This window comes from Synchiropus splendidus, chromosome 6 (assembly GCF_027744825.2).
Source record: "Synchiropus splendidus isolate RoL2022-P1 chromosome 6, RoL_Sspl_1.0, whole genome shotgun sequence".
Taxonomy (NCBI): domain Eukaryota; kingdom Metazoa; phylum Chordata; class Actinopteri; order Syngnathiformes; family Callionymidae; genus Synchiropus; species Synchiropus splendidus.
This window is the reverse complement of record NC_071339.1, coordinates 19,173,539-19,188,970: the sequence shown is the minus strand read 5'-3', so window position 1 is coordinate 19,188,970 and position 15,432 is coordinate 19,173,539. Positions and strand designations below refer to the sequence as shown.

General features: G+C 41.0%; 1 protein-coding gene and 1 long non-coding RNA gene across 3 annotated transcripts; one reads left to right on the top strand and one right to left on the bottom strand.

Moving 5' to 3' along the window:
- Positions 1-1,400: 1,400 nt before the first annotated feature.
- Positions 1,401-4,873, top strand: LOC128760733 (inhibin beta B chain). Its single transcript, XM_053868366.1, has 2 exons — positions 1,401-1,873; positions 2,582-4,873. The coding sequence occupies exons 1-2, from the start codon at positions 1,522-1,524 to the stop codon at positions 3,361-3,363; spliced, it is 1,134 nt and encodes a 377-aa protein (XP_053724341.1). The 5' UTR covers positions 1,401-1,521; the 3' UTR covers positions 3,364-4,873.
- LOC128760735 (uncharacterized) lies at positions 2,411-14,884 on the bottom strand. Of its 2 annotated transcripts, none has more exons than XR_008414862.1 (6): positions 14,840-14,884; positions 13,507-13,716; positions 13,321-13,422; positions 9,620-9,681; positions 2,844-3,347; positions 2,411-2,778 (listed from the first exon to the last, which is right to left on the bottom strand). It is a non-coding gene; the product is annotated as an uncharacterized LOC128760735 (long non-coding RNA). The 2 variants fall into 2 exon arrangements; XR_008414863.1 differs by having other exon boundaries at positions 2,411-2,781; positions 2,853-3,347.
- Positions 14,885-15,432: the final 548 nt, after the last annotated feature.

Below are 15,432 nucleotides of genomic sequence, written 5' to 3'. Positions count from 1 at the left end.
GAAATGTCTTCAAATGCTTGTCTTCTATCACTGGGACAAGTGTTGCGTCAAAAATTACAAAATTACTGGATCAGGTATTGGGTATCTGATCCATAAGCCCAAATATACTTGATTTCACTTTGCCTGACCTGCTGACATGACGTCTGTTTGTTTTTATAATGGTGCTTGAAACGGTTGTGGCGTGCGGGAGCTTGTCGTGGCCAGCAGCAATTCATGCACACACAATTTAGAGCCCTCCATTCACCTTTCTGTGCTATGGGAGGAAACCTGAGTGTCTGGAGGGAACACACAAGCTTTGGGAGACTATAGGATCCACACACAAGTTCAAGCTGGAATCAAACTTACAACCACTACTCACTTTATAAATTAGTATATAGCCATTAGTGAAGGTGTTTATTGTCTTAATGATAGGAGAAAAAGGCATTTTCTGTGAATCATAGCTACAGATCTAACTATGTGTCACACTACAAATGACAAAGATTCTGTTCTTCACAATTTCAGCACAGACTAAGGAGTGTCATTTATTGTTTATCCAGCCATGGCATTAAGATGTGTCTGTGTACGGGGTGCTCAAATAATATCATTTATTATTCATTTTATAAGATGTTTTTAATATGTCTTCATCAATCTGTCTTATCTGATTCACTGGTAATCGAGACGTACTAATCCCTGATTTGTTTTTTCCATCTGCGGTTGAGAGCTTCGTGGATTATGCTACTTTTCAGGATTTTCTGAAGCTTTTCTGGTTCAAACGCTTGTATGGAGGTGTACTGCAATCTGAGGAGCCGCCACCAGATGCCACTGGATTTTTAGTCAGTTAGACCGCCTTTATTCACCTGAGGACAAAAGAAAGCCAAAATAACAAGCTACGACACGGGGGAATTGTGTTTCTTTAATGTACTGTCACACACACCTATCATTATAGCAGTGTCTATCGGGTGGAGAACATGAATGGACGTGTGTGAATACCACCAACAGATCCCCGCCTCATTGCCTTGAGCACTTCAGCGCTCAGAACCCACTTGAATGGTCAAACTGTGTGAGGACGGAGTGGATACGTTTCAAGATTGATTTATAATTGGTCAAAGTCGCTGCAGTTGTTGCAACGCTGTTGCAACCCTGGAGAATTTCTGGCGCAGACTTTGCGCATCTTTGAAAAGACATTTCCGGTCGATCAAGCGAGACTTCAATTTTCAGGGGGCCTCTGCAAAACGGATCTAGTTGTAACGAGTTGTCTCTTGTCTCTTTTGTTAAAGTGAAGAGTGTGTATTTAGTGTTCGAGAGTGCAGGACGGGACGGATGCTCTGCTGCCAGTTCCTTCCTCTGTGCCCCGATGCGCTCATTGGTGCGTCTTTCCAACGTGTCACCAGTTTTTGTGGATTACCCCAGATATCCTCACCACCAAGAGAGAGAAACCTCGCTCCCTTCTCCCTCACAGCTGTCAACGCGGGCTTCAGACCACGTATATAAAACACAATTCAGGCTTTGACTCGACCAGGTCGCATTTTTACGCGCGCCACGATGGAGCCTCTGAAGGAAACCTCTTGCCGCATAACTTGGCTGTTTTTGACGCTCATCTTCTGGATGCGCGTCAGTGTGAACGCATCTCCGGCGTGCCCGTCGTGTGGCTTTCCACCAATGGAAAAAGACGCCGAGAAAATGCTGCTGATCGAAATCGCCAAAAAGCAACTTTTGGACAAACTGCACCTGAAAGAAAGACCGAACATCACGCAGACGGTGCCCCGAGCTGCGCTCCTCACTGCGCTGCGCAAACTCCATTCTGGACGCGTCAAACACGACGGGAGTGTTGACTTTGAGAATAACACACCGACCAAAGAGCAAGGATATGAAATTGTCAGCTTTGCAGATATAAGTAAGTGTTGTGGTCTTTGTTTGGAAGAAATAATGACTCTCGTTTGGAAATGATGACGCGTACTTTTACGGGTTTTTATTCATGTTCTAGTGGATTATTTTCAGTAGCAAAGACAAACTAGCCCCCAATGGTACCAAATGTAATCGATGCAACTGATTCTGCTCCGGTGGAACCAGAGTAGAAACTTAAATCTAAATTAACGTGTTTTAGTCATAGTAGTTTTACATACGTAAAACTTACGTTTTACTTTTTAGTCTAATAAATTATTATTAATATAGATAAATTACTCATAAATCAAAGGGTAGCAGCCTTAAACAGAGATATAAAATATTCACAAAAGAAGCTGAAATTTCAATTCATGGCTTCGCTTTCCGTCTCCATCTAGTTCACTTGTAAATACAGTGAGGTGCACTGAAAAGCTGGAGGCATGATACGTAGATGTGTGCAAGTTAAAAGAGGAATCAGTGACAATGAGTCACAATAATAAACATCAGTGTTACCATTTTTAATCAAAGTCATACATTTTAAAGGGCCGCTTTGCTGCAGTAGAGTCCATCTTTGTTGCGTCGCAGGAGCAGAATGGGAATACACAATACTTTAAGGGTCCAATACAAATAATTTGTGTTTATATATTAGTCCCTAAGTTGGCGAGATTCTGAACAGAGACGGTCCAAAGCTAACTGTCCATTATTCGTCATGTGTTCACAGATGACTCAGCGAGAGGCGATGAGGCCAGTCTCAGTCTCACCTTCCAGTTTCTCCAACAGCACGGTCAGAGCATCCAGGTGTTGCAGTCGTCTCTCTGGATCTACGTCCAGTCTTCCGGCGACCCCAGAAGGAACTCCCGGCTTCCTGCCCGAGTCTTCCTCACAGCAGACGGTGTGGACTCCGCCTCCAATCGCACCCTGCTGATAGAGAAGATGCTGGAAGTCCAAGAGAATAACTGGCACACCTTCCCCATCACACGCACCCTGCAGACCTTCCTGGACGGAGGGCAAAACCATCTGAGGTTGGAGGTCGTTTGTGACGACGGTGGGAAAAACGTTTGCTCCCTGGACAAGTCGTCCGACACGCCCTTCAAGCCCTTTCTGGTGGCGCAGGTGCGTCTCCGTGACGACCACAGCAAACACCTTCTCAGGAAGAGGTCCCTGCGCTGTGGCGATGATGTCACCGTGTGCTGCAAGAGAGACTTCTACATCAAGTTTGAGGATATCCAGTGGCACGACTGGATCATCGCTCCCAAGGGCTACCACATGAACTACTGCATGGGTCAGTGCCCCCAACACCTCTCGGGCTCGCCAGGGATTGCATCCTCATTCCACGCCACCGTCCTGAGCCAGCTGAAGGTCAATGGCATCAACACGGGAGCGTCGTCCTGTTGTGTCCCCACTGAACGACGGCCGCTCTCCATGGTTTACTTCAACTCCCAGCACAGCATCGTAAAAACAGACGTCCCAGACATGATAGTGGAGTCCTGCGGATGCACATGAGACAGACAGCTGTCAGGCCGCTCCAAGCCGGAACAAAAGGATGGACACTGAGGAGCAGCAACTGAAACGAACTGCATGGAAACTTCCCTCCAAATATGACAGATTCAATCTCAATCAGATTAGGTCCCTGTTGAATTACGCCCAGTAAGAGGCCATTCAATACATAAATCTAATTGGGTTACAATTTCAATTTCTCTGCATGACGTTCTTAGTGGCATCGTTGCAATTCCTCAGGCATTTGTTGAGTCACTTATCAAGACGAGAAACAAGCTTTTTAAATCACGTTCCGCTGTGTCAAACTGCTCCTGAGATTTTATGGAAAGGTCTGAATGAATTTTATATCAGGAAGTATCTGAAATGAGAGGTGTCTCAGGTATAAAAGATTCATGTGCAATAAACACAGATCTTAATAATATAACACTTAATGTTGTCGGTGACTCAGAATAGGTTTTGATTTTTGGCTTATTTATTCCTGTGAGACAAACAAAGAGACACTAGCTTTAATATGTGCCTTCACGTGTGCAGAATTCCGCGTGTACTTCTCTGGATTAAATGAGTCAGAATACCAAAGGTATCACTCAGCAGAAAACTCAACCGTCACACCCACTTACTTTCTGTTCGCTCGCAACTCAGGCAGAATAAATATGATTCTTCTGTTATTTGCAACCTCACTCAGTTGAGCAACAGTCATCCTGACGGAAAGTGAACGGAGGGTCATTTGTGCGCAGCGTGAGCAAACATCCTGCTTGCTTCAGTGTCATGAAATGTGAAGGTCTGTGGGGAAGTTGGGTCACTGACCATGTGCAACTTTTTAAAATCTATCTGGTTTTAACACACAAAAATCTATAACCTGGCTCCAACAGCTTCTTAAAATAGCTGTATTACTAAATACACTCAGACCACAGATAGGTCTGCTTTGATCTGGATGGAAGTTGTGAGGTTTTAGAAACTTAATGGACTCACAGTGCTTAACACTAAGTCATCAATTCACTCATTGAATGGATGACTTCTTTTTTTTAATAGCTGTAAAACAAACAAAAGTCTGAAATGTGACTTTCTTGTGATTTTGCTTTTTCATAGTCATACGAGTGCAGAGCTTTTGTACACAAATACATGTCATTTTATGTGAACTACATTCCCCCTCTTATTCACCCAGTGATGTCCTCTTCTTCCAAAAGCTGCACTTGTATTCTAACCTTGTCTTCTAAATGCAGTTTTTTCCTTTTTAGCACTTCCTGTCCTGAAGTGCCACTCACTTACAAAAGCACTTTATCACTCGACTATATAGGCGCAACGTTGTTTGCGGCTTCAGTCAGAGTGAATGCGAATCAAGTTATTTTCTCGAAACTGTTGCACATACAGCAACAGGACACACTATTGTTGCAGGGAATTCTGTCACCTTCAAGTGGTGCATTCAAGTTGTGTTCATGTGTGATGGTAATGATTTCACTTTTATGACATTGTTGCCTGTAAATATATTACTGTGTACATCAAACATGCTGTTAATCTGTTCGGGTAGAGAATGTATATATATTTTTTAAAATAAATACATCATATTTAAAAGCTTTTTCTTTCTCTTTTTAAATACACATTACTCATCCACTTTGAGGAACAGATTTCTTGTGTACCGCAAAGTCAGGCTGTCAATCATTTCTTCCAGTGTTGAGGTAAAATGGATTTGAGCAAATTAATAAGATGAACATATACTACGGCACAAAATGAAATTATGCAATTATATTGAAAAGGAAAATATATTTTAATTTAAGCCCAAAAAAAAAACAACAGAAAATTGTAGTTTTGTAAATATAAAAACACTACCTCACATTTAATATAGAAAAATAAATAGGAAAAAATATATACATTCTTGCATATTTCACCTCTCACTACTTGTGATGAAATATATAAATTAAATAACAAATATTATATTATATTAGCATTATATTCTATGATTTCTTTTACCTCCTGTTTATTCCTTTTGGAAGTTTTGGTGAGTCTAGCAGTAGAAATCAGAATAGTGAATAATATTGATTAAATTGATGTATCAAATAATTTACTTTCAAGTCAAAATCCTACATTTTGTGGCATTATAAGTTTATGTTTACCTGATTAAAGTCAAGATAAGGGACAGAGAGTGAGAGTTAATCCATTTCATTTATGCCTCTGAGGTCACTTTCGGGTATTACCGGGGTAATATCAGTGAGGCAAAGGGCGTGTTTGCGCACACAAATAGAGGAAGTGACTTTATCGTCTGTCTGTGTTTGACGTCCGAAACACTAGTCTCGTTGGCATATCATCGTTTCTACATCAGGCAAGCCCACTTTTTATCCACGTCATTTTCTTTATTCCTAGCCGTGTGTTTATTATGTTGCTTTGTTTTAAACCGCACAGTTTAGTAATGGATTACGACACTGTGCTCCAAAATAACGCAAAACAATGAAGACATTAGTTTTGGAAAAACAGTTCTGTTTGGGAAACCACAAAGATCAAATGAAAAATACCATGAGTCACTCTGTAAACAGCAACCTGCTGAAGTTCCATCAACATACTGGATCAGTAGGAAACACGAATGGCCAATCACACAAATGTTGACTTCCTGCCTTGATGCCAGGTAAACCACATCTCTAAAATTGACTGCAGACAGTGATATTTGCGTGGTTTGCATGCACGATTGAAACTTTTGTGTGGGAGGCTGAACTTCAGATTGTGGGTGATTTACAAGGCAATCGTGTCTGGTGGAAGCTACGAAACAAACCCGAGGGTCAGTGAAAAATAAAGAACGTATCCAAACTTAAAATGTCCACAGGTGCAGAGCAGCTTTGTAGAAGATGTTTTCAATTTCAGGAGATGGAAAACTCCTCAACCCTTCACACTCTTTCATATTCTGTGCTCTCCCTTAGCCAGCTCATTATCCATCCATTATTTGTCTTTTTTCCTTCAAGCTTCCTCGAAGAAGCACTCATTCTTTACACCTACACTCAAATCAACATTGAGTAAATCGGCATGTTGGACAGCTGAAGATGCTTTGAGCTATATCAGGGTCAGTGCTTTTGTGATGGAGTTAAGCCTGAGCATTGACCTCCATACAAATGAGCAGGCTCTTTGGTGTCGAGGTTTGTGTGCAGGTTTTGTTAGTGGAAGAGTTAAAGACCACATGAGGACAGGCATAGTCCCCTCCACGCACACGTAGGCTGGTGTTCCCGAGGCCAACGGAAGGGCACCCCGAGTTTTTGAGGGACCACTTCCATTATACGTGGCAAATCAGCATCACACTTGCAGTGCCTTTGCTTTTACCTTTCCTTAACAGCTGACTTTTTTACATCTCTCTTTTCATTTTTAAAATTGTTATGATGTTTTTGAGCTGGTGTTTTGTGTAGTGACATGCATGGTCAGCCGCGCCTCTTACTTGTCTTATCACATTTTTAATATCCTCTTATTTTTTCATTTGGCTTTTAAATTTTTTTTTTCAGATCCTAGCAAGTTCCAAAATGTAACTTCAGTTGTAAAGTGGTTCAGTGTAGTGTACAGTTTCCTCTCCTTTTATTTCCACTTACCCTATTTTAGTGCCCTTCATTCAAATAAACTTTTATTTCCATTTTTTAGATATATTTGCTACATGCTGTTTCCATGTGAGTGGTTCATCAAGATCTTATTTCCATTAATCCTCAGAGATACTATATAGATTTATGAATATTTAAATATGAAAAATAAACAATTCTGTTTTATCCAAATTTAGCAAGACTCTGACTAGCATCATCTTTCTAAACTGAATGCATTTTTTTTACATGGTATAGTTTTAGACTATTTTTTTTTACCTATTTCAATCTTCATTCCTGTTCCAATATCCAATATTGGATGAAAAAAAAAAAAATAGATACTAAAAAACTGAACCTAAACTTCGCAAAAACTAAACTGAAACTAAGCATTTTTCAAAAATGAAAACTCAAACTAGCCAACCTACTCTAAAAACTAACTGAATTTGAAAGAAAAAAATTCAAACCTAAATAAAAACAAACACGAATGAAAAATCCAAAACAATTATAACCTTGGTTCTTACTCCATATTGTTGACTTCCACGCACTGTTAAGTATCGCTTTTAATCCCGTCACATCTGAGCTTTGGTTTATGGTTAAGAACATTGAGTTGTGTTCGCTTGGTCCGGTTTTTCAACATCTACATCTGACCATCTGATCTACATCACCTTTGTTCCGTCTTGAAAAACTTGTATGGAAGCTGACGGTTTGTATCATTTGGAACTCGCTCCTCTTGGCTGGACTATCTCAACCAGAGAACACAGTAAAAAAAGCTACCGGTCCACCAAACTCATCCATCACAGCACCAGACTGTTCAGACGGTCTCATGTTAGGACGGAATCAAGACAGAATGACCCAGGAGCAACACTCCTCCACTAGTTGGCATCCAAGAGTAGAAAGTGTGGCGTCCCCACAGGCCACTAGGGGGGCTGCATGCAGACCGTAGATAGCCCATGAAAGACCCTTGGACTTTTACACTTTAATGGTGGCACGTCCTCAGCTGATCAGTCACCAGTGAACAGTTCAGGGTTGTTATCTGGTTTGCAGCTTCCCTGTCTATTTCAACCTGTCCATAATAGTTTCTTGAGTCTTCTTCCAGTGTCATGGTGTAATGGACAGTTATGGATTTGCACTCTTACACGTCGGCCACTTTAAAATGAAAGAGAACACAAAAGAAGAGTGGCAGGTGAAACGGAGCATTTCCCATCAAGGCATGGGTGCGGGCACGTGTGATGTCTTAGCTGGAGGATGTTGCAAGGTGAGGACTGTTTGTGACCACAAACTAATTGCATTAGATCTGCTCATTGAGAGCTGAGAGTTGACCTACTCTAAGGAAAAATAAAAGCCTACTGACTCACTGATATACTGACACACTGACCCACAGACCCACTGTTTGCCACTAAAGCTGTAATCCTTCACACCACGCAATCCCTCAAATCCTTTGGGGAAGGTTAAAGTATGGGTCAGGCTCGTCCCCCTGTGGCGACAGGACAACCTGGGAAGAACCTGCTTTTCCACTCTCTCCTTTGCCGCACAACAGGTGTCAACAACGTTATGTCACTCAGGCGCTTTAATTGTGTGCGGTAACAAATGTCACATTTGCACTTTATGACAACAACAACATCTTATTTGAGAGTAAACACAAACTGTATAAACTGTCTTTATACATTTTGTTTCTTTTAAAAAGCTGTAGGATAAATGTTGGACTAAATTAAATCTCTTAACACCATCCGGCAAATCGAAATCTTCAACTTTAACTGTTATTGTTTCCTGCACATCCCGCTTCCACGTACGCAACCGTTGGAATAACGTTTAAATCCACAGGATGATCCCATTACGAAAGACCCAGTTACCTGTTATATCTCCACGCGTTACATCAGATCCACCTTTTAGCGGAACCTTCACCAAGTGCTTTAGTTTTACCTGAGTTTCAACTCTGACACCTGAGTGAGCGTCGATCTTCACTGAGTAATTTCAGTGTTAATTCACAATATAAACCCTTGAGAGTAAACACATTTTGGATCAGCATATGAAATCTCACATTTGCATTAACATTCATACATCAAATTCTAGTTTTGAAAGCCAACTTGAAATCAGATAAATATGAAGCGAAACATTTTCACCAATAGGTGTATCATATTTCCTCGCCCCTACCACTAAGCTGGTTGAAAGACTTCAACCACACGATGGCGTTGTTTGTGCCTGATCGACGTCAACCGGGTACACGGTTAAATCCAATTAAAACAGGACAAGGAAAAGTTGATAGTGACTGTCAGCCGATTTGAAAAGTCTTCAGAAGGGAGTCAAGAAACAATATGTATTTTCCTCAATATTTGAATTCATTTATATGCAGTATAGTCCTTCTCCTTGGTTCACAACTGAGCCACAGTGTTGACAAGGTACAGATTATGGTTTTCCCAGTCAACATCTCACTTCATTTTAATGGTCGTAACTAAACATGAAACCCTTGAGAATCAATGATACCCCAATATATTTAAAAACCTCAGAGTTTCACTCATTGTTTTCAAGTCAACTGTTGTAGTTGGAGCCCGGAGAAAGAACCTTTGAACTACAGCTAGAAAAAAGTAACATTACCAACTACTCCTACTACTACAGAGTGGTTTAACCATAAAAATATGAATGTTTACCACCAGCAGAAAATTCCAGTAAAGCTATGTACTTCAACAATGAATGCCGTGACACTAGACTGATGCTATTCTCTTTACCTGACAAGTTGGGCTCCCATCCACAATGCATCGTGTCTCCAAGCAACGAGAGGATGATGTCTCTGAAATGAAATGACAAACAGCTCACTAAGTAAAGGTCATACAACCTGCACACCTCAGAAGCGATAACTGGTAAAACTAAGTCACTATTTCACCGGTTCCTATGTTGAGTGTATTTGGCCGGACAAAAAAACGAGAAAATGTCAACTGCATGTCTGAGGACATTGTCATGCCAGTTTGCTGGAGAAGGATAGTACACTGAGGACATGTGAGGTAACAACTGCCAGTATGTCTCTCAATCAGACTGAACAAAAGGGATTTTTTTTTTCCCCTTTGGATCCTTAAAGGTTCCAAAACCAGCGAAGAAGCACATGGAGGTATCGACAGGTCAGTGTTGGATCCCTGTCTATTGTTATTGACTGGCAAGTCAAGACCTTCATAGTGCTTGTGTCATCCACATATGGAAAGCTCCGGTGCCTTTGTGAAACTAGCCTCCATCCCAGGTAGTCTTTTACTGGCGTTTCTGAATCTACCTGAACCCTTTTATCAGGAGAGGTGTCCCACTGTGTTTCTGCACTTGATGGAAGGTGAACATCCGAGACCCATCCCTGAAAAGCAGCAAGCCCAGACAACATCCCGGGACAGGTTCTGAACCCTCTCGATCACAAAGGGGAGATGACAGACAGCTTAAGCATCTCACTCTTCAAAAGGTGTTCACAAACGGATCTGACCTGTCACTGTGTGAAGGAGAGTGAAGTGACATCATCGCCGCTAGAAGGCTGCAGGAATGATTCCAACTGTCTTTAGTCCAGAGCACTTACAGACCAAATGCACAGAGAAATCGCTGAACCATTGTGCATGGGAGGAAACCAGAGTGACCTGACAAACCTACTGGAGGAGTCCATGGTCCAAAGTCTTGTCTTAAAAAAAAATCAACAAAGCTCCATTCCAATTTCTCTTTTATTTAGATATTGCTTGAACCTCACTTGCAGACGTGTAAATTGTAATTACATGTAGCTGCCAGGTGGGGGAGTCAAGCCCAACATTAAAAAGGCGCATGATTATGAATTATTTGTTTTTAAGGCACCGTCACAGCACACGTGGGGCCCCACAACACTGCGGCCGGGGGCTTCTGCATCTAAATAGCCCGTGATCTAGAAAGAGCTTGCATCAGCACAGCTCAGGGAATTAATGTCACAGTGCTTGTTGGTCCACCTTAACTCTCGCGCAGGACTTACAGCATACAGTTTCCTGTGGGGACCTAATTCTGTCAGCCAAGACTGAACAACATCTAATCAGGTAATTGGACTCCAGAGTTCATTAAGCTGCCTGCGCTCACTCTGTGACTCATCATGTTGATATTGTGTTTCTTTAATAAACAGTAATGTCTATTTATAGTTTTATATTCAGGTCAAATCGTGGAAGCGGTTTTGTCTGATGAGGTTTACAGTGGTTACATCAGCTGGTATTTCTTGTCTCTTGTGTGTTGGTGAAGGCATAGAAAATGTCACAAATGTGACAGTTCTGACCTGCACTATAAGGCTGTGTTGACAAGGAGCTGAGGAGCTCAGTGAATCCCAGCATGGAACTGTCATAGGATGCCACCTGTGCAACAAATCCAGCCGTGAAATTCCCTCGCTCCTCAATATTCCACAGTCAACTGTCAGCTTTATTATAAGAACATGGAAGAGTTTGGGAAGAACAGCAACTCAGCCACCAAGTGACGGAGGGGGTCAGTGGATGCTGAGGCACATAATGCAGAGGTCGCTGACTTTCTCACAGTCAATTGCTCCAGTGCTGCAAACTTCATGTGGCCTTCAGATGAGCCGCAGTACGGTACGCAGAGAGATTCATGGAATGGGTTTCCATGGACGAGCATTTGAATTAAGCCGTACAACACCAAGTGCAATGCAAAGTGGTGGATGCAGTGGTGTAAAGCAGCCTTCTCTTGAGGGATGAATCTGATGGACCAGTCTTGGTTTGGAGGTTGCCAAGAGAAGGGTACATTTGGACCTATATTGTGCCAAGTGTGAAATTTGGTGGAGGAGGAATGATGGTGTGGGGTTGTTTTTCAGGAGTTACAGGAGGGATACATCAGTGTGGGACATCACCAATGCACTTTTGGAAGAATGGTCAACAATTCCTATAAACACAGCCCTCAACCTTGTGGACAGCCTTCCCAGAAGAGCTGAAACAGGTGTAGCTGCAAAAGGTAGACCAACATCATATTGACCCCTATGGCTTAGGAATAGGATGGTACTTTTTAGTAAGTTCTTAAGTTGTGTGAGTCAAGGCAGGTGAGCAAATACTTTTGGTCATATAGTGTATTTCAGCAGCGTTAAAACCACAACAACGAGCTGTGGCGTTATCATATCCAACAATGTTTTGCCACATTTGAAACACACAGCAAGCATTTTCAAATCATGAACAAATCTTGTCCTGTCTCTCATATGACTGCGGAGTGGAGCCAGAAATGGAGATGTGTGTTTAATACTTCAATTAAAAGACAACTAGGTGAATAAATGTATATTTAAATAAGATATAAATATATTACCTTTCATGAGAACTGGCTGTATTTCATGCACTGATGAGACTTTCTCAACAATAGTTCAAGAATCTATAGAAACATCACATTTAAAGACTCCAAAGCGAGAGGTAGAGGTAGAGGTAGAGCGCGCTTGCCCTGTCCTCAAGCCTGTTCAATGTCGCCCTCTAGTGGCTGCAACACGTCAACTCGACTGGTGCACTATTTGACAGTAGATCGGTGTGTGCCAACAAACTTGTTTACGTTTTCACGTTATTTGACTAAGGTATACTATAATATTATAAGAAAACTTATCTTAACATAAACACTTGGATAGAGGTACAAAAAACAATGGTCATTATACAATTAATTGTAAAAATGTCTTTAGTTTCAAGCAAGTTTAAATTGTGTTACTGTCCAAGTGCGTCATCCAGTCAAAACAAAAGTCTGGACTATAAATGCACAACACTGTGGTAGAGACTATCACTACAGGACACATTTATTTCCTGTTAGAGCCTCCATGAAGTTTTTTACCTTGAACTGTGGAGTCTCAGTCAGACACCAGAATAAATCTAACTATAAAGAAAAAAAAAGAATTTGTTTTAAAAATTCAGATGAAAACAGATTACTAAGGCAAATAAAATGTTGCCCATCTACAGCAATGTATTAAATAAGGAATTTTTAAAACAAATTACTTTTTACCTTTTTAAATGTATAGATGATAAATACATACAAAAACCACAAACAGATCCTTTCATAGTCAACAGTCACAGGGCAGATAGAGACAGACACACCACTCAAACACGTGCAACTATGTAATATATTGTATGGCTGTATATAAATAATGTGGGCGAAAATTACATTGTGAAGAGATTTCAGGAATTATTATAGTTAAATTAAATTGGAAATTGAAACTTGATTATTGATAATAAATTAATAATAAATATATATTTGCCCAATTTAAACTTTAATTTACAACATAGTACATTAGAATATGCCAATGAGAATGTGTAATTTATTTTCCGTTCCTGGATGAGTAAGACTTATTGAAATATTTCTGCAAATCCACAGTGGAAATCTTTTAACCATAATAGAGGGTTTGTGCTAAACTATTTGAAATGCAACATGCACAGTGATAGTTAAGGGAACACTTATGTCACCTTACCCGACCACTTACTTTCCTGCTGGCCTCCTCCTCGTCCTCCTCCAGGTCATTGAGAGAAGATGAAAGTGTACACGAGCCGAGGCAACTCTTATATATAGCACCAGCACCTGTGGACTCCAGACCAATGAGAAGAAAACAGGTTCACTGGACCATCTGCAGTGGAAAAACAAATCCTGTAGAAGATTTTGTGGCTCTTACTGGTGTCCAGGTGCAGTCAGACTTAGTAACAGATGCTTTCTCTGCCACTCAACTGTTCTTCTGCCTCCTCCCGAAATATTCTCAGTGTGGAATCCCAGTTAGCTTCAACTTCCAGCTCAGAAGATGCTCCAAACCTCAATATTTCTTCACCAAAATGGCATGCAAGGAGCGAATACAAGCTCTGCGACGGAGTTGGAAACCTATGGTTGACTAACAAACAAGATGATAATGCAAAAAACTGCATTGCAATAAAGTGGAATGAACATGTGTAGGACAGAAATGGACAGTGAATTGTCGTCTCTTTCACTCATTGAATCAGTTTAATTGAATGATCTTTCTTTCTTCACCCCGACTCACCAGGAGCTTCATTCACCCTCGTACTAATCCACCTGTAAGCTTTTTACCAGGTCGACATCTGCACGTCTTATCTCTGTCCCATTCAACTTTTGTCTCATTCATCCTTCCCCTTCATGAACAGACACCGTCTTCTCTTATTAACTTACTGCTTTAATGCAAAAAAATTGTCAACAAATCAGGTATCAGTTTAAAGTGATACAGACTGTTTTGTAAAAGGTGTGCTCAAAAATCTTTTTGTCATCTGTGTTTCTCTTTCAGGTAAGTGTCAGAATTTTAAGCAGAGGTAGTGTCTGCCAATAAGAAGCTGGATGCACCATGACAATAGGGTCTTGTAGGGACGCCAGGCGCTTGACACTTGGTCGTCCCAGGTGCAGTTGTGTTGGTAGAGTGAGGAGAAGAGAGGGAAGAGCGTGCTTGCATCCCACCGGGTCAGAGCTGTGGGATGCGATTTTCCGCAGCTTTAACAGCAGGCTGTCAGACTATGAACATCCAGTACTGACTTCCCTGCAGCTCAGAGGCTGATGATGACACAGCCAACTGTTGATAACATGCTGAGGTTCATTTCTTCTGATGACAATTTGGATTTGCAGGCTGCACTGATAATGTGCTCATCTTAACACCCACTACTCATGTTGTCAAACTCACCTGTTGTTTGTCATTCAAGACATTTGCCTTCTACATTTTATTTTTGAATTTGTTAGGTAATGTCACCAAAGTAGCAAATATCCTCTGAGGTTGCAACAGAAGCGGTTTTCATTTGTGAGCAACTTGAAATGTATTATAATGAAATGTTCAGGGTTCATTTGACTTTAAGAGCGTTGTTATGAGACTTTTTTCAGGAGATGAAAACCATATCCGGTCACGTGACCAGCACTAAAACAGACATTTTAATTCATTTAAACAGAATATGCAACTCAATCACTGGAACAAACAAACCTTCGCGTCAGTATAATAGATAAAACATGGATTGACTTACGTTTTCGATGTCCTCTCATTCAGTTCCTTCAGCTGACTTCTTCTTAGTGTCTTTCCTGGGTTATATGAACTCGCGCGCTACTGACACCTGCTGTCCGTTTGTGCTCATTGCACACAGAATATTTAACTTGAAATATAGTGCTAAAATATGTGTGGGACAATGAAAGAAATGAAAAGAAAAACGGGGTGTCGATGCAAGTGAGAGACTTTCAAAACTGCTGTTACTAAAAGTGCTTTTTTATTGGACTTGAAGCAGCACTAGTCAGTTGGAGGGAAGTGCAGTTCAGACTTTGTTGTACACATTCAAGTGCTTCAGCGACAGAAGCAAATCTGATCAAAATCATGAAAGAACAAGTCTGTTGAGTTTGAAGAAGCAGCTGCATCAACTTCAATCATCATCAATCTTGACCACAGATAGAGCAGACATCTGCTGGAGCAGGAAAAAAAGTGAAGGAAAATCTGTCACGACATAATAGAACATTCAAATTAGCACATTACAGTGAAATCTTGTGAAGAGTGGATTTAAGTTTACAAGCAACAAATGGTGCAGTTTGTGTTTCTTTAAGCCAAACATTTTAAAGAGTTTCACACAGA